This window comes from Protobothrops mucrosquamatus, unplaced genomic scaffold (genome assembly GCF_001527695.2).
Source record: "Protobothrops mucrosquamatus isolate PMUCROS unplaced genomic scaffold, P.Mucros_1.0 scaffold681, whole genome shotgun sequence".
NCBI classification, from domain to species: Eukaryota; Metazoa; Chordata; class Lepidosauria; order Squamata; family Viperidae; genus Protobothrops; species Protobothrops mucrosquamatus.
Window position 1 is genome coordinate 466,061 of NW_015386968.1, and position 24,383 is coordinate 490,443.

Sequence of the window (24,383 nt, forward strand, 5' to 3'; positions counted from 1 at the left end):
TACCCCCTGAGATCCGGATGATTCCGGATCTCCTTACTTTCCGCCGCGCCCTCAAGACATGGCTTTTCCAGCAAGCAGGCCTGGCCTAGGGAGGATTTTAAATCGGGTTCATTTTTTAGAAAATTTTAAACAGCACAACTCTAAAATATTTGGTTTTAATTGGTTTTATTTGGTGGGGCTTGTAAATGTTTCTATGTTTTTGTTTTTAAATATGTTGTGAGCCGCCCTGAGTCCCGTTGGGAGAAGGGCGGGATATAAATCAAAATAAAGTAAAGTAAAGTAAAGTTCTCTCTGTAGCTCACTCTGTACCAAGAGATGACCTCTTCCAGCAGATTTGTACAGATGTTGAAAGTAGGTAAGATATAGACCAAACCTGCAACAGTCTGCAATTCAGTACTCAGATGTGATTGCTGCTCCACTGAAAGTAGCCTCTCAGAAAGAAATATCGAAAAACAGTGCCCACTTTCAACTAGCCTAGAAGAATGCCATGGTTGGTGGTATCAAAGGTCCAGCAGAATGAGGAAGCTTGCATTCTCCTTATTCCATTCCCAATAAAGATAATAGGAACAATTAATATAGTTTCAGCCTCTTATGCAAATCTGAATCCCAACTGAAAAGGGTCCAGCTAATCAATATTTTGTTTTATAAAATATGAAGATTGGAGGCTGATAATTATTGAGGCTAGGTAGGTTTAGTATCTCCTTGGCAGCATTCACAAAACAAAGTCAGGGATCTAGTCTTCAAGTTGCAGAGCTTACAGCACATAGAACCCTACCCAATTCCTCAAGATGTGCAGATTTCAAACCAGTCCCAAATAATCTTGGAAGACAAGACATCTATCTCAACTGAACCTACTCAGCTAATGTCCAACTCACAGCAAATACAGTTTAATCCTCCACATACCGTACTTAATAACCCTTCTTCCAGCCTGGATTTATCCAACAGGGATAGATAAACAATGCAGCCATCTGCACACATGTTGCTATTCTTACCACCATGGTAAGTATATTGAACTAAGGTTTTTCAGAAGTGGTTTGCTATTGCTTCCTTCCCAGGACTGAGAGAAAATGACTGGTCTAAGGTCACCCCGCTCATAGTGTCTTGGTATGTAGCCTGATGTCTTAATCAGTACTACAACAATGAAGCAATGAAATTACAGTTCAACACATAGGGCATTAGCTAGCAGAAGCATGGACTAGATCACCATTGTTTCTTCAAACAGGTTTTATGTTTTTTTAAAAAAAAAATAGCTCTCATTTTAGCCTTTTATGATTGTAATGTATTCTACTAAATTATAGCCCTCAGTCTTTTGCAGTTTTATGCAGTGCTTTTAAGAAAAAACATGGAAACTAGAAATGAAATGTTAAGGCACTTCTGATGGGGTTTAAAATATGTTCTTCCTATATTATAACCAGGATATTTCTTCAGTCTAATTTCTCTTAGAAAGGAAGATTTCAGTTAGTGATAGAAAGTAAAAGCATGCCTCATTTTTTTTTATTTTTTGGTATAAATAGAATTAGGAATGTGCAGCTCATTTTGGTTGGAATGATAAAGGAACAGTGATAATAGTTGTCCATATAGGTTACTGCAAAAATGAAACTGGAAAGAACTTTGCTTAGCTTTTCAGTGATTTGTTTTTCAGATCATTTGACAGATGTTTATGCAGAATCCTGCTGTAGAATAAACAATTTCCATCATTTGCTACCACAATATATCTTTTATTAAACAAATTTATATGGCTGCCCTACTCACACGTGATGACTCATCCTTTGTTTGCAATTATTTTCTGATAAAAAAAGATTACTTTGATGCTGCAGTGGCAAAGGTGCTAATCTGAACTCTTTTGAAGAGCGTGTTTTTGAGGAGGAATAAGTAAGATCAGTCTTAGATTCTAAGTGATTTGCTTCAGCTATTTCCTAGTAGGAGAAGTGCTACATGCTGAAGGAGTAAGTAAAGTTTATTAGTTTGACTATTGGTAAAGCATCAATAATGGGGATACTTGATTGACTTTTTAGCATTGCTATTTTTAACTAAGATCAGCTGCCAGCTATTCCAAAGTTACGCTATGTAATTAAGGGGGAGGCTCAGTATACTCCACTAAAGCAGGCTAACTGGAAGGTCAGGGAGAGTTTTTTAAAGGGTGGAGTGAGGTTAATCATAAGCTGTAAGTGCACATTCTTGTGTAATGGAAGAGTGAACCCAAATAACATGCCAGCCATTTCAGAGGTGCAGTTTAATGCGGTCTTAGATATATTTACTTTGAAGTTTTTTTTTTTTTAAGTCTGCATTTTACTGTATTTTGGACAGTGTTATTGGGTTCTCAAATACTTTGGTTGCTGAATAATTTAATGAACTGCAGAGATGATCTAATACTTTTTGAAAGTGCCAGTGCTCTAGCCAGGAGTGCAACCCATAGTTTTGTGCTGGTTGTAAAATGTCATCTATTTACACCATATACACGCTGAGGTTCAAAACGGCAGCTTATCGCTCTTCTTAAACAATCCACTACATTTACTTTAAACGACATAATCCTGCGTGTTTTCATTTAGAAGTCCCATTAAGGAATCTTATCTATTCAGGAAATAAATGAGTGGTTTGAATCCTGGGATGGGAATAAGAATTACTGCTGACAAGCTGTTTTGAGGCCATACGTTCACCAGTAATTCAGCCACAGCCTGCCTGCCTTATCACTTGTTTTTTTTTTTTTTCTGGAAAAAAAGTGGGTTGAATTTACCTTTATAGGACATCCATTGATAATGATCTTTTCTTTTGATCTTTTACCTTCGAACCTTAGCTTGTTTGACTCATTTATCTACAATTACTCTCATCGCTGATACCTCAATTACCCCCCTCGCTGATATCTTCCCCTCTTTTTACTCGAGATAGTTTCGTCGACTTCTGTCAGGGCGTCACGCGCCCTCTCTCCCCCCTCCCCCTCCCCTTTGTTTTTGTTTTTAAGCGCTTCTCCGTAGGATCCACCTGGCTTTTCTCCTTTTACATTGGCTGCCTTGGCCAGGGCCAAACTGTCCAATCAGATTCGGGCGCTCGTGTTGGTGTTGCTGGGCAGAAGACAAACAAACAGAAACCAAGGGCAAGCGAGCACCGGTGGTGGTGGCGACTCAAGGGGAGGGGGGGGGAGGGAAAGAGGTGTGGCTGTCTGGGCGGCTCCGAGGCCGCCGCCTACGGTAATTCGAGTCCCTCGCTGTCGTCGGGGAGCGTGACGTGAAAAGCGGAGGACTAGCCCTACACGTTTTTCTAATGTCTGAAGTCGGGAGAGAGTATTAATTTTTTTTTATTATTTTTCACATTTCGGAACCGTCCCTCTCCCTCTCCCGCTTCTCGAACTGGGTGGGGAAGGGTGGGGGGGGGGGACGGACTGCTGTGCCGTTTCTTCTGGCGCCGTTTGGTCCTTTCTGAGGTGTGGAGGTTAAGGCAGATCACAGATCTCGCGCGGCTTCCGCTTTCGATTTCTTTTTCCTGCTCTTGGTCCCGTTTCACGCTAATGGCCATTCCGATAGTAACCAACCCTAACTCCGATAGTAATATTGAGGCGGCTGGGGCTCTCCTCCCACGTGAAGTGCGCGATGGGAGCCGGCTGTCTTTTAAAGCGCTCAGATCCGAGTAAAGATCACTTAAAGATCGCTTAAAGTGGAGCGCCTACCCATCCTTTGCTAACCGCGGCTGCTGAGGAAGAGTAGGAAATAATGGGGTAGCTTAGCCATCCAGCTTGCAGAAGCAGAATCTTGCCCCTTTAAAGGAGATTAAAGCACTTGTTGTCCGAGCAACTGCAGCTCTTTTATTGCTGTGGCCATCTTCCTGTCATTGTCGGAGTAGCCTTAGACCAGGGGTTCTCAACCTTTTTAATGCCGCGACCCCAACCGGTCGTAAGTCGAGGACTAAACCGGTCGTAAGTCAAGGACTAAACCAGTCGTAAGTCGAGGACTTTCCCTGCCCGGGAGCGCCGCACATGCGTGGTTCCGCCCCCTGCATCGGCCGAGGCGTAGCTAGCAAGCGGCAGAGACGGAGCAGGCCAACCACCAGCTGGCCAAGCCCAAGGGAGATAAGGCACCCGCCGGAAAAGGGGAAAAAAATGGCGGACAAAAAAAAATGGCACACAAAAAAAAATGGCAGACAGCCTTGCTTGGTGATCCCCTTGAAATGGTCGATCGACCCCAAATGGGGTCCCGACCCACAGGTTGAGAACCCCTGCCTTAGACTTTACATTCTATCTTTGGTTTTCACATGGAGACTCCCAAGACACAACTTTAGGGGGATGGCAATCAAGTTTCCCAGAAAAAGGGTTCTGGGTAGTTGTGCTTATAATTATATAACTTGAGGTACATTTGGTAGGTTGTGCTTGACTTGCCCCTGTTGCTGAACTGTAATGTTGTAAAGTCAAATTGTAATTGTTGACTTCTGTTTCAACCAAGTTACTGTGACTTGTAAGTCTGGATTTCTGACTTAGCATTTTGGATGGTCCCTAGCAGTTGTGTAATTGGTATACTTTCCAAAACTGTTCTGTTATTTAAAGTTACCCAAAACATTGTTTTAGTGAAAGTTAGCACTTCAGAACTTCTACTCTGGAAATGTTGGTCTTAAAGAGTTATTCCCTTTGCTGAAATTAAGATAAATGGTGGGGTTCCTGTGGAGAGACAGGTCCTGTGAGATTCCAGTGTAACAAGAGATGGTTACTGGGTTTACATATCACAGTAAGCCATGTTTTACTTAGCATAGGTTCTTAAATTTTATTCAGTTTATTGAGAGCCAGTTTGGTGTAATGGTTTAAACCTAGGCTATAAATGGGAGACTGGGAGTTCTGTCTTAAGCACAAAACCAACTGGGTGATCTTGAGCCAGTCATTCCCTATCAACCCTAGGAAGAAGGCAATGGCAAATTACTTTTGAACATCTTCTGAAGATAACTGCAGGCAGTCAACACTGACTTAAAGACAGACACATACAAACAAAATCAGTTTATTGCTGAGCTTATCACATGTCATGGATTTTAGTACAGAATGGTAAGCTTCATGCTGAGCCACCTTCCCCAACCTGGAATGTTTCAGATCAATGGATTTTTAACTCCCAGAATTCCCCAGCTAGGACGGTCATTGCTGAGAATTATAACTTGAAGTACATACATCAACTGATAGCCAAATTAGGGAAGGCCACAATCTAATAAAGTATCATATTTGTATAGCCACCCATTCATTAACTCAAATTACAAATCTGAATTTAGGGATCATGACATCTTGTCTGAATATAGTGACTCAAATAAATGAAGTTCTGTAAATGGCCTAGCTTTGCATTACAAACTACTGTAGTCAGGTTCAGACATAATAGAACATCAGTGTTCAACAAGAGTATGCTGCAGTGATCTTCCTGTTTACCAGAGAAGAAACTGATACTTTTTGTATTTATTTCATACATGCTAATTCAGCCCCAGAATGTCCAACTTCAGATTATTATATTGTAGGTTTTTTAAACAAGAAAAAGTAAGATTTTAAAGTTGTTCAAATCTTCCTTTTCACATGTTTGACTAGTGCTGAAAAAAATTGATGCTTTTCTTACATGAGGAAACAAAGTTGCTATATTATAAACAGGGATATTTTCTTACATAAAAAATGAATAAAACATTGAATGCCAAGTAATAAAATGATTTTAAGTACAGTATTACATTTAATTTGAATTGTGTTTTTATTATTTGATAATGAAGTTAATTTTCTATTCAGTATAACCAAAGTCATTGGATACAAGATGGGTGGCATATAATTTAATTTCTTTGGCCTTCCTCTTTTTCTCTGAACATCTGGTGGTATCCAATTGGTTGCGGCCTTTGCTGGACGTTGCTCATTCATGTGGAGCACCTGTTCACCAAAGCACATTCTACATTTTGTCACTATCTCAGAGTCTTCAAGAATTATTTCTTTGTAGAATTTCATTATTTGTGACATAGTTCTTATACATGTGAAGAATCCTTCTGAGACAACGTTGGAAGATCTTGATCTTATGAATAATTCTTGTTGTAGATTTCCAGGTCCCACTGACATAGATAGCAGTTGGTATCACAATGACATTAAATAATCTGATTTTGGTTGCTGGGTTTATAACAGATGTGGTCCAATTGAGCGCATTTGTTGGAAGATAGCAGTTGCTTTACCTATTTGGCATTTCACATCTCCTTCCCCCATCTGTATCCATGATGCTATCAAGGTAGTTAAATTGTTCCACAAAGCTTAAGGCCTGTCCTCCTAATGTTGTTGGAGTGATGTTTTGAACATTGCCAACGTGCATCATCTTAGTATGACTTCACTAATTTTTAAGCCCACTTTACTTGCCTCTGAATCAAGTGCCAGTCTCATTTTTCAGCTGTGTCTTAGTGTTTTCAAGTAAAGCTATGTCATCAGCAAAATCTAGGTCAGCCTTGTTTATTCCACAGAATGCCAAACTCCAACTTATTCATTGCCTTTTTCATGGTATAGTCTATGATAATCAGTAATAAAAATGGAGATAGAACACAATCTGCTGTACACCAGTATTAATTGCAAATAATCAGTACTGCCATTTTCAGTTTTTACACAGCACTTAGTGTTGTTGTAAAGGGTTCTGAAGATATTGACATATGTTTGTAAATAAAATAACCAAGATATTAAACTTTTGCAGCACTTTTCAGAGCTATAGACTCACTATATTTGTTATTGCTAAAAAAGAGTGACAATATATTCTATGTGCTGTTCAAAGCACTGTAGATGGGAAAATAAACTTTGTTAAACAAGGTTTAATTTATGCTTAAAAGAGCAAAAGGTATGCAATGGCTCAGTGGTAAAGACGCCGAGTTAGACTGTTAAAGGTCTACAACTCTGTAGTTCGAGACCCAAGTGCCGTGAGAATGGAATGAGCTCCTGTTGCTAGTCCCAACTCCTGCCAACCTAGCAGTTTGAAAGAATACACATTCAAGTAGATAAATAGATACCACATATAAACATGTGGGAAGGTAACAATGTTCCGTGTTTCACCTTATGCTTTGTGCTGTGGCGTGATGTCATGTAGGCCACATGACCACAGAAATGTCTCTAGACAGCGCTGTCTCTTTGGCTTAAGAAACGGAGTTGAGCACTTCCCCCTAAAGTCGGTCACGAGTAGCAGGGTAAAACTTGCAGGGACATTTTTACCTTTACCCTTTAACAAAATGTACTATAAGCCATAGTTTTCTTAACATTTAAAGATCTAGCAGGAGATATGACTTGATTTTAAAATGTCAACTAATTATATTTTCTTTTTTATTTTATTTTTAAATGTATTTAGCAGGTGGCAGACTTCCCCTATTGGTCTATAATTCTTAACAGAAGTTGAATCTTGTCGTTCTTTTGGTAATAATATATTGGTCTCTCTTCACAATTCTGGCATTGGAGTGCCCTGTAAAATAGAATTCACCACTGTCTAAAATGGTTGCAAAAATTGATCCTCAAAACATTTGTAATAAGAACCTGGCGATACATTTGCCTCCTGGTGTCTTTCCTATTTTAATTTTTTTTACAGTTTCTGATATCTGCTAATAGTTATAGGGATATTCATAATTAGTCTCTAAGATTGTGAGAATTTAGGTAGGTTCTATTTTTAAAATACTCAGTTATGCGTTTCAAGGAACTAGCGTATATGCTATACAAATTGGAATAAAAGTCATGAAATTTTTATGTATATATGCATCATCCAATAATACAGTGCTGGCATCCTGAATTTTCAATATCCTTTTTCCTTTTCCTTGATTTATTTGCAAACTCAAATTCTTCTGTTTTGCATAGTTCAATTTAGTTTGTTTTTCTTGTATTTAACATAGGTAATTGTCATAAAATGTTGATCTGATATACAATTGAATTTGTCTGTGTTTTTTATAAACCATCTTTTTAAAAAATTTCATCCAAAATAGCCTGCAATTTTTCTTTGGATTTCTTTTTCCAATCCCATTATATTGAATAAAATAAGTACTCTCATAAAAGCTTTACTTGTATCCCAACCAAACTTTAAATCAATATCTATTTAAATAGTTATCAAAAAATAATTTCTTTTTACAGTCATCTACTACTAATTCTTTCTGTAATAGCCCTTCATTTTATATCTACAAAAAGTTGTAGATTTTCTCTTAAATATTAAACTGAGTTATGGTTAGAAAGTTTAGGTAAAATATCCACCTTAGAAATCTTATTTGCTAAGTTCTTAAGAATCCATATCATGTCATTTCTTGAAAACCATCTGTGTCTTTCTGAAAAATAAGCATATATTTTAGCAGTACTATTAATCTGTCTCTAAGTCTCTACCAAAGCCAGATTATTTATTAAATAATTAAAAAAGTAATTTTAACTTTTGTCCTTTCTTTTGACACTTTAGTTTTACTGAACTATTTTTTATGCCAAACTCAAATAGAGAAATAAAGTGTTACCTCAGTTTAGCTGAGCCCAGTGGATTTCATGTGCAACACTCAAACAGATTCAGTGACTAATACAAATGAGGCAAATACTCCATTTGGATCAGTGTAGGTAATGCAAATGATTTAAATAATCAAAATAACATTTTCCATATTTAAGTAATATTTGTGAAAAATGATCAACCCTCTTCTCTGATGAATACATAAACCATTCTTTTAGGTGCTGTGAAATTTAACTATGGGTTTATTGGATAACCCTATGTATGCTTATACACTATTTATTTGCCCCTCAGAAGTAAGTTTCTTCAAGTTCAAGGCTTTTAGATGAGTACTTATAAGATCAGTCACAAGTATAAACAGCTTAGAAATATGTTATTTTTCAGTTTTCAGCTCTAAGCTAGTGGATGTTTTTCTTTCCTGGGAGGGAGGTGTGTTCATCCCTTATTTAAATAAATAATGTGAACAAGATGTTATTTTCTATATAGGTTGTTGTGATTATATTTGGATGCAAAGTCTTACTGTCAAGAAAGCTTGGTAGTCCCACACCATAGCCTGAGTTTGATTTAACTACTATAATAATTGTACACTTTGTATAATGTACATTTAGTTGATAAAATTCAAAAGTTTATAAAAGTCATACTGGGTTCATAAAGCACTATTCTGTTACTGATTTTGCTACTTAATTATTTTTTCTTTTGCTTTCAAGGAGACTGACTTTATGTAATGGAAGACATTATCAAGACAGAAGGAATTAATTTTACAAATTAATCAGTTACTTGAACATCTTGAGTTCTGGAGAAAGATCTAAGTGAACTTTTCTAGCAAAAAGAAAATAATCAGCAACCTGTATAACTTGTGAATGATTGGCTGAGGTAATGCAGAAAAACCCCTTGCTGTGAGGTATGAAGTAAGACACCTGATGTCATAATATGAGCCCTTAGCAATGCATGGTATTTGCTTGTTAAAGGTGGAAGAAGAATGTGGAGAAAGAAGTTATATGGGTCAGATATTGACTGAGAAGTTTACTGGGATTTCTTAGTATTTAATAAAAGGCTCCCAGGTAAATTTTAATATTCTGTTAGAATGGTTGTCTGCTTTTTCTCTGATATATGTATTGTTACCATGCTACCTAAACTCAGTGTGATTAGAAATAAAACTTGCCAATGGTGCTAACTTATTTCAAAGTACTATGTTAAAAATGTCATAAAACTTAACAATTCAGGGTTGACAAGTGAACATAGAGTACTAGAAATTCCTGAAATCGATTAGCTACTTTTAGGGTAAAATAATGCATACAAACAAAATGGTAAGATATGTATAATGCTTTGTGAACTACAAAAGAGCCCCATATAGACAAATTAGGCAACCAGTATTGGTAATCAATTTCTATTAAAATAATGGTAATAAGATTCTATTTAGGACATACGGTTTTCTTATGTATGCTAAAGGGTACATATGTGAGGTGTAGAGTCTACAATTGCTCTTACTTGTATTGAAGTGCACAAGTATGCAGATATTTTTATTTGTTAAAAGGTTGCTCAATTGGTGAAATAAGAATATTATCAATCGAAGTTTTAAAGAGATAACAAGTAGCAAAATGAAATGTTTTCAAATCATGAGAATATGTTCCTTTTGCTAACTCACTGTTAAATAACACTACAGTTACATTATTTTAATATTCACTAAGTAGCTATTGTCAATTTGTCAGGGAATATAGTTCTCGTTAGCAGTCACAATTGGGATCAGTTAATTGGGACCAGTCATTAGGCAAAGCGGTTGCTAAGTGAAACCGTGACTGTGCTTGTGATCTTACTTAAACTTTTTGTTTATAGACTTGTGAAGGCTGTAAATGTGAGGATTGAAGGCATTACTTTTTCAGCCCTAAATGATGTCTACGTGTACAGGATTTTCACAAGTTACTAAAACTGACGTAATTGTGCTAAAATTTTCTTAATTCCCCTTTCCCTTAACTAGGTCAGAAACAAAAATAAAAACTTCATTTATATTCAGTGTAGTTGAAATACTATTGAACAAGTATGGAAGTAGAAAATGAACAGACAGAGATCATCAATACAACAGGTAAGAAAAAATATATATTCAGGAAAAGAAAAACTTAAAAAAGGTGAAAGAGTAGGAAAAGTAAAAAAGGGATTCACAAGTACAAATAAATTAAAGCTTTTCAATATTTCATTAATTGCTTGTAAGTAACTAAACATATTTTATCATTTAAAAATCTGAAAATTGTTCTTAAGCTCTATATAGAGCAGTGGTGGCGAACCTATGGCACGGGTGCCAGAGGTGGCACTCAGAGCGCTCTCTGTGGGCACGCGCGCCGTCGCCCCAGTCCTAGGCCTTCATCTGGGTTTTATAAACCTTTTTGCTTTAGACCTCCACCGCCCCACCGCCGTGTGCAAAAAAAAAAAAGGTTCAGTCAATTTCAACTTCTTGCGGGAAAAAAAAGATCTTGCAAAGTTGGAATTGATTGATTGAACTTTTTAGTCCCACCAAGTCTGTTGTTACCACCACAGCCACGCCCACCCAATGGGCCACATCCACCCAATTGGCCACACCCAGCCAATGGGCCACACCCACCCGGCATCCGACGATGCATAAGTGGGCTTTGGGTTGCAGTTTGGGCACTTGGTCTCTAAAAGGTTCGCCATCACTGATATAGAGTATAAATATCAGGAACAGTAGTCAATACAGTATGAGTCATACAATGAAATTGTAAACTATGATAAATCCTGTGCCTGCTACTAGGTTCATTTTAATATAAGAAATTCTATAAAACTGAATATTAACATATAATAAAGAGGACCTCATATTTTGGATGTGATACAAATTCATGTATAAAATTGTAATTTAGGAATGGTCTCTAAATTGAATTAGGTTTTTCTCCACATAATATTGACAGGACACATTTTCTATAGGATTATTTAATCTAACATTTTTTCCCCACAATGGCATGCCAGCTGTGTGTGAGAAGCTCACAAACGTCCAAAAAAACTCTCCAAGCATTAAAAAGAAAGATATTTTGAAGACCTTCCTAGCGTAATATATGATTTATACCTGAAAGTAGTAGGTACATGAATGCATGTAGGAATGTTTAATTTTTTGGGAAATTTCATGTATGAAATGCCAGATTTTGAATTCAAAGCAATTGCTTCAAATTTGGAACAGGCTGTTTGAAATATACACACACATTTGCACACACATGTATAAACACACACAATCTTAAGTATAATTGGCCACCAGTTTTTTGAAGAACACAACTAGTAGATCCAGAGCAGTTGGGATTTATCAGTGGATCATTCTAACTAGTCCTCTATCATTGTGTGGATCAAGGGGATCTGTGATTTATAGTTTGATGAGGAAGCGATTTATTTGTGGCAAAATATTGATGTTAATGTCCATGTTCAGGTCATGCCTTATCTCAGTAGTAATGGTCCACATATTTAATTTTTTTCAGCTATAATGTGAAGTTAAAACCATCAAGAAAATCTAATTTTGCATCGTAGGTTATTTTAAATGCATCATGCTGAATTGTGTGCTCCATTATGACTATGTACTCCCCAGAACATTTGTATGTGCTTTCAGGTTTATGTTCTTTTCATAGGAATAATTTATGTTGACAGCTAATTTGTGTGTGTGTATTTGTTTCTTTTTTTAGAACTGGATAATCTTAGTGATACTCCTTTTTCTGGCGATGAGGAAAATGGTGGACCTGATGAAATAAAAGCTGAAATCAATGGCAACTGGAACCCTGTAACATCTATTAATGAAGCTAAAATCAATGCCAAAGCAAAGAGACGATTGAGAAAAAATTCCTCTAGAGACTCTGGAAGAGGTGACTCAGTGAGTGATACTGGTGAAGCCCTGAAAAGTGGAGTCATTGTGCCAACAAGTCCAAAAGGAAAATATCTGGATAGGCGGTCTCGTTCTGGAAAAGGAAGGGGCCTACCAAAGAAAGGTGAGTGCTCTGGGTTTTTTTTAGCAAATAGCAATAAGAAGGTGGTTTTTATTTTGCTTTTTTCTTCCTGTCAGTCCTTTGTTGCTTTTATTTATTTTAAGCAATAAGATGAGCAGCAAAGGGATTTGAAAATCTAAAACTCTTTAAGTTTAATATTTGTCTTAGAATTCTTTGAAAAAAAGTTAAGATTCCTAACTTTAATGTTGACAAATATTGATACAGTTAATTAAATGAAGTGATTTAAAACAAGTATATTTAATGTATGAAAGATTGTGGCATGTCATCTTGTCCAAATTGAGAAAACACTAATGAATTGTGCACATGACTTTTGAAGCTTATATATATATCATTGTAGTCTTGTTTTTACATTTGGTCTTAAACTCACTCCACCCTTTGACTAGGTGGTGCAGGAGGCAAAGGTGTTTGGGGAACACCAGGGCAAGTATATGATTTGGAGGAAGTGGATATTAAAGATCCCAACTATGATGACGATCAGGTAAAAAATGTTTAGTTTGTTCCTTGATTGTTCAAAATGAGTCCATATAGTCTGCTTCCCTATTACGTGCAATGCTACTGTGGCTACTAATTTATACTTATACAGCTATTCTGTAATTATTATATGTATAACTGGCTGTGCAGGACTTCGGATGTGATTTTAAAGAGATTTTTGGAATGTGCAGAAATATGAATGCATTGTGTTTTTTACTTTTTGCTTTGACCATGCTCCCTTCCTTAGCCCCACTTTTAAAAGCTAAAGTCGTTTTTGAGTCAGCTCTACTCCTGGTGACTTCATGGAAATATCTCTGTACTTGTAGTCCTCCTTTTACAACCATTTGTTTATTGACTACTAAAAATTACAATGGTGCCAGATGAAGGGACTTATGACAAAGGCCTGAAGTTCGGATCATTGCAGCAACTCCATAGTCACCTGATCAAAATTTGGGCACTTGGCAGTGTGCTCACCCTTAACGTGCATTGGAATGCTGCAACTCCGTCCTTCTCACCATTGGCCAGGAGGCTTTGGTTGACTAGATCCACTGATGTGCAGAAATCTGACTAGATCCACTGATGTGCTGGGCCTAACTGGCTCAGGCTAGAAGGCTTTAGTCGGTTAGGCCCAGCAATGTGCAGGCCTTCTCCCTCCCTGCTCCACCACTCCTAGAAAGCCCAATGGTGCACAGGGCTCTTCCTTGCCTCCTCCTTACCTTCCTATGCCTGGAAGGCCTCAGCGGGTAGGCCCAGTAGTACATGGGCCTCCTCCCTCCCCCCAACTCCTGTTCTGAGCCAACCTTGAGAAATGTTACTTCTCTAACCTTGAGGAAGATTGCCTCTCTCTTGAGGAAGAATGCCTTCACTAGCTTTCTAGCTGAGCCTCACATTGGCTGGCCCCACCTATCAGCACTTGCAGGAAAGGGAAAGGTAAGTAGACCCGTGTATGGTGGGGCAGGAATAAGGCCAGGCATTTTGGGAGTGGAGGGCAGGGATGAAGCCAAGGTGTTGCTTTGCCTAGCTGGCCTAAGTCAGGTTTCTATATGCTGGTGGGCGCTGGTCCTCCAAAGACATCCCTGACCTGTTCAGTCACTTAATGATTGCAACAGGGAGAGAGAGCTGAGATTGTTTGTTGAGCAAAGCAGTTGTGGGTGTTTCGCTTAACAACTATGATAACTTACAACTAAAATTACGGATTCAGTTGTGATCATAAGTTGAGGACTAACTATAGTTCTGGGGACAAACATATGAAAGTGGTTTTCCACTCCCTTTTTCCTAGATGTTTCTTTGATTTGCCAGTTTAATTGATATCACTGATATTTGTTGGTTATCTTATATTTGGGTAATATTCTGTTCAAGTCTGTTTGATTTTTGAGATCAGCTAAGCAAAACTGTGTGCAATGCTAAACACATTTTAAAAGTTTGTACAAATCCTTGACTCTAAAATAATTAAATACCTTTGTTTTAAAATTTGTGTATGTAGCTGGAGAGATATTCAGCACACTGAAGTTTTTAAAGGCCTTTTTTTCTGGCCCCAGAATTGTGATAATGTTCAGATATATTAGGTATTCTACCTTCAATATTTTAACTGTACATTTTGTTAATTTGCCATAAGAGATTAAGATAGAAGAGAGGCAAAGTGATGACAGAAGCAGCTAAGTAGTAGCAAAATATAGGATTTCAAAGCCATATTTGTTTTCCCCTGACAAGTCTGGGATTTGCAATATAGGTGAAGATCACATTGACTGGGTTTATATACTAAGCTATAGAATGATTCTGCATGTTTTTGACTGCTTTACTTTTGAATCCTATGTGAATTTGCACAATATTAAGTATGTTGTTTTTATTTTATTTATGTGGTTTAAAAATCCTGTTTTACACTTATATATACACTTATATTGAGATTTGTGTAACCTAAAATGTTGTTATTAGTGAAATACATGCAAATTAATGTAACTATAGTTATTATTGTACCTATTTACAGAAATGACTTTACTGTATAAAGCTTGATTAGCTTTTACTGAACAAGGTATTAAATAGAGAATGATTTGGAAAGCCTATAAACTTTTACATTCAGCAGATAAATATTCTTAATATCCACAATATATTTGTTTAGTAAAGCATTTTGTCTTTGTTTGAATTAGGATAACTGTGTCTATGAAACTGTAGTTCTACCTTTGGATGAAAAAGCATGTGAAAAAACATTAACTCCAATAATTCAGGAATATTTTGAACATGGTGATACTAATGAAGTTGCGGTATGTCTAATTACTTTTCAAAGGCAGATAATGAAGTTTAGAATGTCTAAAGAATGAAGTCTTTCAACCCCTTAGATTTTACTGTATAATTTTAGTATATGTAATAAGTACTTGTATAAATAAGATTTTTAAAAGAGTTTTGTCATGCTATTACTATACTCTATGCTTTAGAATATAGGCATAGATTTGAAATAGTTTATACCTAAAGTTGCAAGTTTGAAACAGTCCACTTCAAGTTCAGGACAATTAACTTGTATTACTAGAGATGGACCAGTGCCATTCTGAGTATTCCAAAAGTGTTCTGAACTCAAAAGTGCCCTGTTTTGATTTTAAATCACCTTCTGTTTGTTCCCATCTAAAAAATTCTACAAATTTTGAAGCAAAAATATTTTCTGTTCACCAAATAAATTGACTCACCAAAAAATTTTCTCTAGCAAAATGGGCTTGTAAAAGAACGAATTTATTCCTTTGTGTTTATTATGTAGACTAGTGGTGGCGAACCTATGGCACGGGTGCCAGAGGTGGCACTCAGAGCCCTCTCTGTGGGCACGCACGCCGACGCCCCAGTCCTAGGCCTTCAGTTGGGTTTTATAAAACCTTTTCACTTTAGGCCTCCGCCACCGTGTGCAAAAAAAAAAGAAGGTTCAGTCAATTTCAATTTCTCGCGGGGAAAAAAAAGATCTGGAATTGATTGAACTTTTTAGTCCCACCCAGTCTGCCGTTACCACCGCAGCCACACCCAGCCAATGGGCCACGCCCAGCCAATGGGCCACACCCACCCGGCATTCAACGATGCAAAAGTGGGTTTTGGGTTGCAGTTTGGGCACTCAGTCTCTAAAAGGTTCGCCATCACTGATGTAGACTATCAAATTATAACACTCAAAAATAAAATGACAGTTTACTTTCTACTGTTCTAGGAAATTTTGAAAGATCTCAATCTTGGTGAAATGAAATATGGTGTTGCAGTGTTGGCTGTGTCATTGGCATTGGAGGGAAAGGCTAGTCATAGAGAAATGACTTCAAAACTTCTTGCTGACTTATGTGGGACAGTTATTTCCAAACATGATGTGGAAAAGTCATTTGACAGGCTTTTAAAAGATTTACCAGAATTAGTACTGGACACACCTAGAGCTCCACAGGTTGGTTTAGTACATCTGTTTCTAATAACTGCTTCAGTCCTAATCTGCATTGATACTTGAAGTAAAGTATTTTAGATGTAAATATGAACAGTAGAATCTTTTTCAACTAAAGGTTTGATTTCTGAAATGGACAGATCAGCCAAATCTGCCCAGTTTCAGAAGGTAAACTCTAGTGTAGGAGCATGGTTTATATCTCAAATTTGTATTTGATTATATACATTATATTGAATATTCATTTCATTTCTTACATAGTCCACCTGCATATGTAACATTTTGAATACTCTTGCTACTAATCTCTTTGTCTCAATGTATTCGGGTTGATGATGTATTAGTTTGGGTTTACTGACAATTTACATTCTAACTACTCAGAACCATATTTTAGTATTGTAAATAGAAAAATTACTGGTAATAGAATAAAATGAAATATATTTACTTGCAAACATTTCCTAAGTGAAGTGCTAATGATACTTTTAAGTGAGAAATGTTTTTGCATGAGTTAATTTTAAATGAAAATGTTTTCATTTGGTTACTTAGTTCTTGTCTTACATTGACTTCCCTGTATACATATTTCCTTCTGTTTGTCCTATACATTTGAATTGGGGGGAAAACCCACATTGGAATATGATCTGGAGTTAAGAGGTGGGAGTAAAAGTAAACATATCTTTTTTCTCTAGCCTGAGTATTTCCAAATGTATGTTAAGTAATATTTTATATACACCTTTTATACTTTTTATATATACCTTTTATTAGCAATCAAATGATTCGTATTTTCATCATCTCCGTTTGGTAAGTTCCTACTGTCCCTAAATTGTAGATGGAGAAGTGGAAAGTTGTTTACATTTAATTGTGGATCAACTGACATATAGCTATTACTCAGCTTGTGCCTCTGTTAAGCTGTGACTTGTTTAAGACTATATATATTGACTAAGTCACAGTTGATTAATTGCAGTGATTGAAATGGTATGCAAGCATGTGTATAAAATAGATGATGGTTTTCAAATTGTAATAGCTGGGTTCAGACAACCTGTTAAGCTCAAACCAAACAAAATCTCATAGTGGCTTAGTTAGATGTTTTATCTAGTCTTAAATAAACAGAAAAGTAATTTACTTAAAATGTATATATTTGCCTTTTGTTTTGAGAGGATAATGGTAAAAATGGAGGGGTTGCTTTGAGTGAAAGATGCAAGCTAACATGCTAGCTTTGCCCTGTGTTGCTGCATATGCCCAGCAAGGAAAAATGGTCTCTGTTTATTTCTTTCCCCATTTTATTGGTATATTCTTGTTTGGTACAGTATTGTATCTGTCTCAGCTTTGATCTGAAAAAAATATTCTTTTTTCTTGGCAGTTGGTAGGTCAATTTATTGCAAGATCAGTTGGAGATGGAATATTATGCAGTGGTTACATAGATGGTTACAAGGGTACTGTGGATTGTGTTCAGGCTCGGTAAGTGGTCTGCCTTGCAAATTTCAATCATGCATTATATCCACCAGCTTTTAAATACTTTATAATTTTAATTACAAAGCAAAAAAGTTAGATAATGATTGTTTTGTGATTTTACAAGAAAGTAAGTATTCCCAAACAGCAATAAAAGGACAAGATGCACGGAAAGGCAGGAACTTAATGGAAGGGATAGTGATAATGGATTTTAAAATCCATTTATATTAGATTTGTATAAAAAGTACTGCAAAAATGCAGTGTAAGATATCTTAATATGGAATTGTCAAATGAGAACAGAAAATTCAGACTACAAAATAAAGTTCTAGCCTAGTTCAGACATATCATACACTATGTTAAATGTTTTTATTTTTATCTTGATTAAAGAATACAAAGATAATTTTTATCTTAATTCTCATTACTACAAAACCTAAACTAAGCTGTTCAAACTTGTACCACAAAATAGTCACGTTTGGCTTTAATTGTGTTTTCTCAAACAAGCCAAAATTGATTTTCACTTACGTTTTATGATGGTTAAGATGTTGAATGGTAATGGAAAGATTCAGGTTCAAATCCTTACTTGGACATGAACTTGGAACCAGCTTTTGTGGTTAATTGTATCTTACCTAATAGGATTGTTGTTCTGAAAATAAAGTTGGGGAAAACTTTCATGCGATACCCGTATTTGAACTCTGAGAAGAGACAATGATATTTTGGAAGGCAAATTATACCTAATTTAAAAGCTGAAAAACCCTTAATGACTCCTTGCCATGCTTCAGCAATGTGTGATACTGAGAAGATTCATCTGTCAGTGCTAAACTATACTTTAGTACTGTGTCTGACCAAATTGGTAATTTAAGGTTTTCAGATAAAATTGTGACTATATTTATTTACAATAGCTTGCTCTGCATATTAAGCAACTCATTACAATCCATTTCTTTTATAGGGCTGCTCTGGATCGAGCTACTGTACTGCTGAGTATGAGCAAAGGTGGAAAACGCATAGATAATGTATGGGGCTCAGGTGGTGGGCAGCAGTCTGTGAAACATCTTGTTAAAGAGGTAATTTAACACCCAATGGTTTGTAATTGGTTTCATATTTAATTATGGATTCAAGATAATTCTGGCCTGAAGCAACACATTTTTAAGCCCTTCATTTTTGGTCCTCACCTAGGTTTGTACCTGACCATTCAGATAAAGAAAGCAAGTGGACAAATGTCTCCTACAATTTCTCATTTGTCCACTAATTCTTTAGGCAACATTATTTTGTGCAGTTCTTCCTGCTGCCTCATTCAAAGAAAGTATTAAAAAGCAAAGAAGATAGTTAATTGTTCCACTTCTGTTTTCTCAAGAGGTTGGAGCTTATACAGTACTGTCGCAAAAGTAAAAGTACAAAGGGAAAAGAACAGCAAGATGATATTTTAGGAAGTACAGTAGCTGCTGCTTCCTTTTTCTACATTTACTCTCTCTGGGTGTCAATAACTTGGTCCTGCTGCCCAAAGAGACAAGATCAGACAGCAGTTGATGCCTCATTTTTCTTGCATGGCTCTATGAGAAGATCTGTTGAATGTTTTTCTTTTTCTCTTACTAGTTTGCATTACCACAAAACCCAAAGTAAACCCAAACAAATTTTGTTTGAAGTATATTAACTGGCTATAGATATGTAGTAATTGTTATTAAGAAAATCAGCTGCAGAATTGTTATAGACTTTTTTTTTCTTTGTTAAATTTTACTGTTTCTGCAGCTTTAAGAAGAAAAAAAGTAAGCAGAAGCAGCAGCAATAGTTCTGTGCTGCTTGCTGTGAATTGGGTGGTAGAGAAAGAACACAGCATGTATTTGTGATGTTGCATAAAGTAATCTTATAACTTGTAATGGTGCAACCAATCAAGGATTGGCACGGTGTGTTTGTGCGTAATGGTTCCTACATCTAAAGTCAGATCTGACAATAGAGAAAAAAAAATAGCCCTATGAAACGTACAGGGAGTCCCCCGTGAAGAACAAGTTCCATTCTCATTCTGTCTTCAATTTTACATTGTATTTAAGTCAAAACTCATACTTAAGAATGGACTATCTATTACAAAAAAATGGCAGATGGCATTCCCTTCCTTAAGCTGAGGAACTGCTGAAGCTATGCAATGTGTTTATACACTGCTGAAAACCAGCTTTATAGTAAAAATGTGTGGCATCTACATATTGTATATTTAATGTTGATTTTTATATTCATTAATTATATTTTTATATATGTATTGTTATTTAATTATTGTACACCACTTGGAATTTGTTCTTGTGAGATGGGCAGCTATGCAAATTTAGTTAATTTAAATTTTATATTTGATATAATTATATGCATGCATTTATACAAAATATGTTAATAGCCTATATAAAAATTATCCTTTAGACTAGAAAATGATCTTTATATTTTGCACTTCTAGCACCTCAGCATACTGAGATTTTTAAAAGAATAAAACAGTTACAAGCATGGTTTTTTAATTACTTCCTATTAAATATATATGGTATATCAAAAGTCATGATGTACCTGTAGGCAATTTATCACATAAAAATACATTAAATGTTTGAATTGGTTGCTGTTTTCTTCTAAACACTTGATTGTTCATTGATGCATGATCTTTGAACATTACAATAACATTTTTTATGAATAATGTTCGTAAAATATGTTAATAAAATAATATTAATAAAACATGGTGACTGTGAGATCTGACTTTTATTGGTATGCCCTGTATATTTATTTGTTTGCAAGTTGGAAATGAGAAATTCAAAGAAAATAGAAACCTACAGCCTAAACATAATTTTAAAAAAATCATCATTTTATTGTTCTAGACTGTGTAAAGGTATTTGTATAATAAATGTGTAAATATTGCTATGTGCTGTTCGCATTTTGATTGTTTTTTTAACCTTGGTTTTTAGCCTAATATATGTTATCTTTTTAATTTAATAGATTGATATGCTGTTGAAGGAGTACCTTCTTTCAGGAGATGTTTCTGAAGCGGAACGTTGTCTTCAAGAGTTAGAAGTACCCCATTTTCACCATGAACTTGTATATGAAGTAAGGCAGGAATAAAACAAAAATTGGCACCAGAAATTTAATTGTTTAGTAATCAAAAAATGCAAACATACAGGAAATATTACGACTTCCTGTATGTAGTTTATACAATTATACTATCTATAATGGTTGTCAAGCTGCTTCTTGTAAAGCAACCTAGGCTACACAATACTATTTTAAGAGCTTATTTTAATAAACAGTACATTTTAAATAAGTTCCTTTCTGCAGTAATTGATCCTCTCCAAGCTCATTCAAACTCTAAACTGAAACTCTTAAGAATGCTAAATATCCTAGATTTAGCCTCTAGTATCTGCAAGTAATATGGAAAGACCTACTACCTGAAATCATGGAGGGCAGCTGACAGGAATATTGACATATTCTAAGTGGACTGGTGAATATGACACAACAGCAATCTTGCCTGAATTCTTTTATATATTTTAAATGTGTATATTTTATATACTTGAAGCACATTTTTGCCAAAAGCGAACCTGAGTAACAAAGTTGTAATTGGGATAGCACCAGCCTCTTGGATTCTAGTCTTTTTTTGACCCTAATGCAATAGATAGGGCCCACTCTGTAGTGCATATTTTTTACCATTGTAATTAAAAATTAACGTTGAGTTTACATTTTAGGCAGTTGTGATGGTTTTGGAATCAACTGGAGAAACAAACTTTAAAATGATGCTCAGTTTGTTGAAATCCCTCTGCAGATCTGCTGTCATCACTATGGACCAAATGAAAAGAGTAAATGCGCATTATACATTCCCAAGTATTACCCATTAATATTTTAATATTAATATTTGATAGTAGATTGCCTTTATTTGTATTCACCAAGTGACATTAATAGCTGTGCTCTAAATGAAGATTAGATAACACAAAATGTTGATTTTGTTACATAATTTAAGAGTGTACATTTAAAAAATTAATGGAAACTACTTTGCAGAAGATCAATGTCAGAACATCTAAGTTTATTTTGATTGGGAAGAGATCTTTGCCTTTATTTGCTACTTGATCTATTTATCTGAAAATGCTCTGTTTTAGAACTTTTATTGAAATGAAAATTTAAAGGTAACAAAGATTGACTCTTTATATAGAATCACTCTGAAATAAATATTTCCATCTAATATTGATGTTGCAGGGCTGTGAACGTGTTTATCATGAAATCCCAGACATTAATCTTGATGTTCCACATTCATATTCTGTACTTGAGCGATTTGTAGAGGAATGCTTTAGTGCTGGAATAATTTCAAAACCATTAAGGGATCTCTGTCCTTCCAGGTAAACATTTAAGTATATGTGTATTTGTGTGTATGTTTATGTTCAGGTGTTTCAGAAATAACTAATAACAAGTAAATTGCATACTCAGTTATTCAGGTGAATGTCTCAAATTTTAATAGCACCTTTTAAAGCTAATATTTAAATGTCTATAATGTAGGCTTGTCCATATTTTGTTGGTAATGGCCAATTTTTATATCCAAAACTAAGTTGCTTAAAACTATCTACAAAACCATTTATAAGACTACCTAATGATATGTTGATGTCTTTATAAGTATCTAATGACATACTATTGCTGAAATACCAACACCATACAAATTTCTAAGCACCGTACAAAACTCTTAACTTTTATTACTGTTGTTCAATGACATATAGTAAGCCTGCATTTCCTACAAAATAGGCAGAGTTTTATTTTCCATATTGAATTTTTCATATTTTGCTTTTATTTGGATCAATACTTTATCTGCACTGCTAGGTTGCAGCTAGGCACAATGTGTAGATAGCTAAAGTCTCACTTATTCAAACCATTAGGGATACTAAATTTTTTTACATTTGCATTTAAATTAATTTTTTTCCAAGCCTTAGACATATTGCCAGATTCTCTTTTGAGCCACATTTTTTGCCATTTCTGAAATATTTTGTAATTAAATTAAGGATAAATTCAATTTTTATTTATTAAAACTATTCTGATTTTCATTTGGTTATGAAGAAAAGTGCTTCTTCTGGAATCTCTGTTTAGCCTTAATCATGTTTGAAAGAGTTTCTTCATAGCTTAATGATGGTGTCAGCTATTTATTTCCTCTCACCAATCTTAAATCTTACAAGCAGAAAATCTGGTAATTAATGTCTGTAGCTGATATACACTTGATCAGATATTTACTTAATGTATACTTTTCCCAGATTGATAGATAACTCTCTAGCCAAGTAAAGGAATAGTGGAGATGCTGAAATGATATCTGTATTTTATTTTAGGGGAAGGAAACGCTTTGTAAGTGAAGGAGATGGAGGACGCCTGAAGTCTGAGAGCTACTGAATATGTGAATGAACTCTTGCAGCTGTAGATGTTTAAAGGGAATATATGTGTATATATTCTATAGTAATAGTTGCTTAACACAGTTCATTTATTTTTAAAAGATGCACTTGTTTGGGGCACTAATAATTTCTGATGGTTATATAAACTTGTGTTCATGCAAGAAATCTTCCAACTTTCATTTCTCTGAACCAATGGTTGGACAGAACAAATAACCACATCTATGAAATTTGCAGAACAAGGCAATCTTTTAAGTGCCATAAATTCAATCCAATCATTCCATGTTTTGCATTAATGCCTGCTTGCCATTCCTTTCTTCTAAGGACAGAATTTTGTGATAAAATCACTGGTTTATTGAAAAGCAATGGGTTATATTAAGCTGCTAGAGCTCTATTTTGCTGCTACAAAGACAGAAAAAAAAGTTATTTGTTTTAAAGGAACTAAGAAGTTTAGTATGATCAAAACATATATTTTTCAGGAGAAGATCTTGGTCTTTAGTTCAGCAAATGGTAGCTGGAACATCTATTCTTTTTCTATAGAACTGGAAAAAGGGCAGTTATGACAGAATGTATTGTAAAATAAATTTGTGGAACAGATTCTTAACTTCTAAAAGTACATGTTGATTTACATTTAAAACTATATCTAAATCTCACCTTGGTCCTAAAAGGAGCTACATGTTCGTATATTACTTGATTTCATCAGTGAACTAAACTTGGAATAAACAAGCACAATGCATGTATAAATACATTCTTCCTTTTTTACATATCTTTAGTATGTGGGTGTGTGTTGTAAACTAGGTTCCATTGAGACTAATCCTATACAGTCGCTGATATTCCTGTTTCTTTTTCATAAACATTGTTAGGAGCAACTTTCCCTTTGCCGGAGGCTGCAATTTTATTAATCTGAGCAGTTGTAGAGCCATAAAAATTCTTCTAGTAACACGCCAGAAGGATTGGGGTTGAAAGTTTAGAGATTTAAGACTGGATTTGGAAAGAGAACGCCTCTGGAAAGCATACTACTCCCTTTTCCACTAATAAATTTCAGTAGCATTTGAGGTTCCTGCAGTATGTTTGCATTTTAGAAATACTTTTGCTATGTTCAGACCTGAATGCTGAAATCCTACTAGCTAATTTAATTTAATTACAGTCATTGTAAGTGGGGATTGACTAGTCTTTCTAAAGTACCCTCTTACTCTATGCACAAAGTTAATGCATTTTTGTTTGTTTCCACTGCATAGTTTCCACTGCACTGCATAGACGACATTCCAGATGAATATTAAATACATCATAAGTCCTCTAATAACAGTCTCTT

At 35.4% G+C, this 24,383-nt stretch overlaps 1 protein-coding gene across 3 annotated transcripts in view; it reads left to right on the forward strand.

Moving 5' to 3' along the window:
* Positions 1–24,126, forward strand: part of PDCD4 (programmed cell death 4) — a 27,843-nt gene extending 3,717 nt beyond the window's left edge. Inside the window, exons 2-13 of one of the 3 annotated variants that reach the window (XM_015818114.1) lie at positions 9,125–9,318; positions 10,393–10,497; positions 12,089–12,388; positions 12,790–12,884; positions 15,022–15,135; positions 16,053–16,274; positions 17,620–17,717; positions 18,655–18,769; positions 20,664–20,771; positions 21,401–21,511; positions 21,906–22,045; positions 23,015–24,126. In XM_015818114.1, the coding sequence (XP_015673600.1) occupies positions 10,455–10,497; positions 12,089–12,388; positions 12,790–12,884; positions 15,022–15,135; positions 16,053–16,274; positions 17,620–17,717; positions 18,655–18,769; positions 20,664–20,771; positions 21,401–21,511; positions 21,906–22,045; positions 23,015–23,075 (1,407 nt within the window). In that variant the 5' untranslated portion in view covers positions 9,125–9,318; positions 10,393–10,454 and the 3' untranslated portion in view covers positions 23,076–24,126. The remainder of the gene's footprint in view (positions 1–9,124; positions 9,319–10,392; positions 10,498–12,088; positions 12,389–12,789; positions 12,885–15,021; positions 15,136–16,052; positions 16,275–17,619; positions 17,718–18,654; positions 18,770–20,663; positions 20,772–21,400; positions 21,512–21,905; positions 22,046–23,014) is intronic. The other 2 variants (XM_015818115.1, XM_015818116.2) reach the window with 2 other exon arrangements.
* The last annotated feature ends 257 nt before the right edge of the window (positions 24,127–24,383 follow it).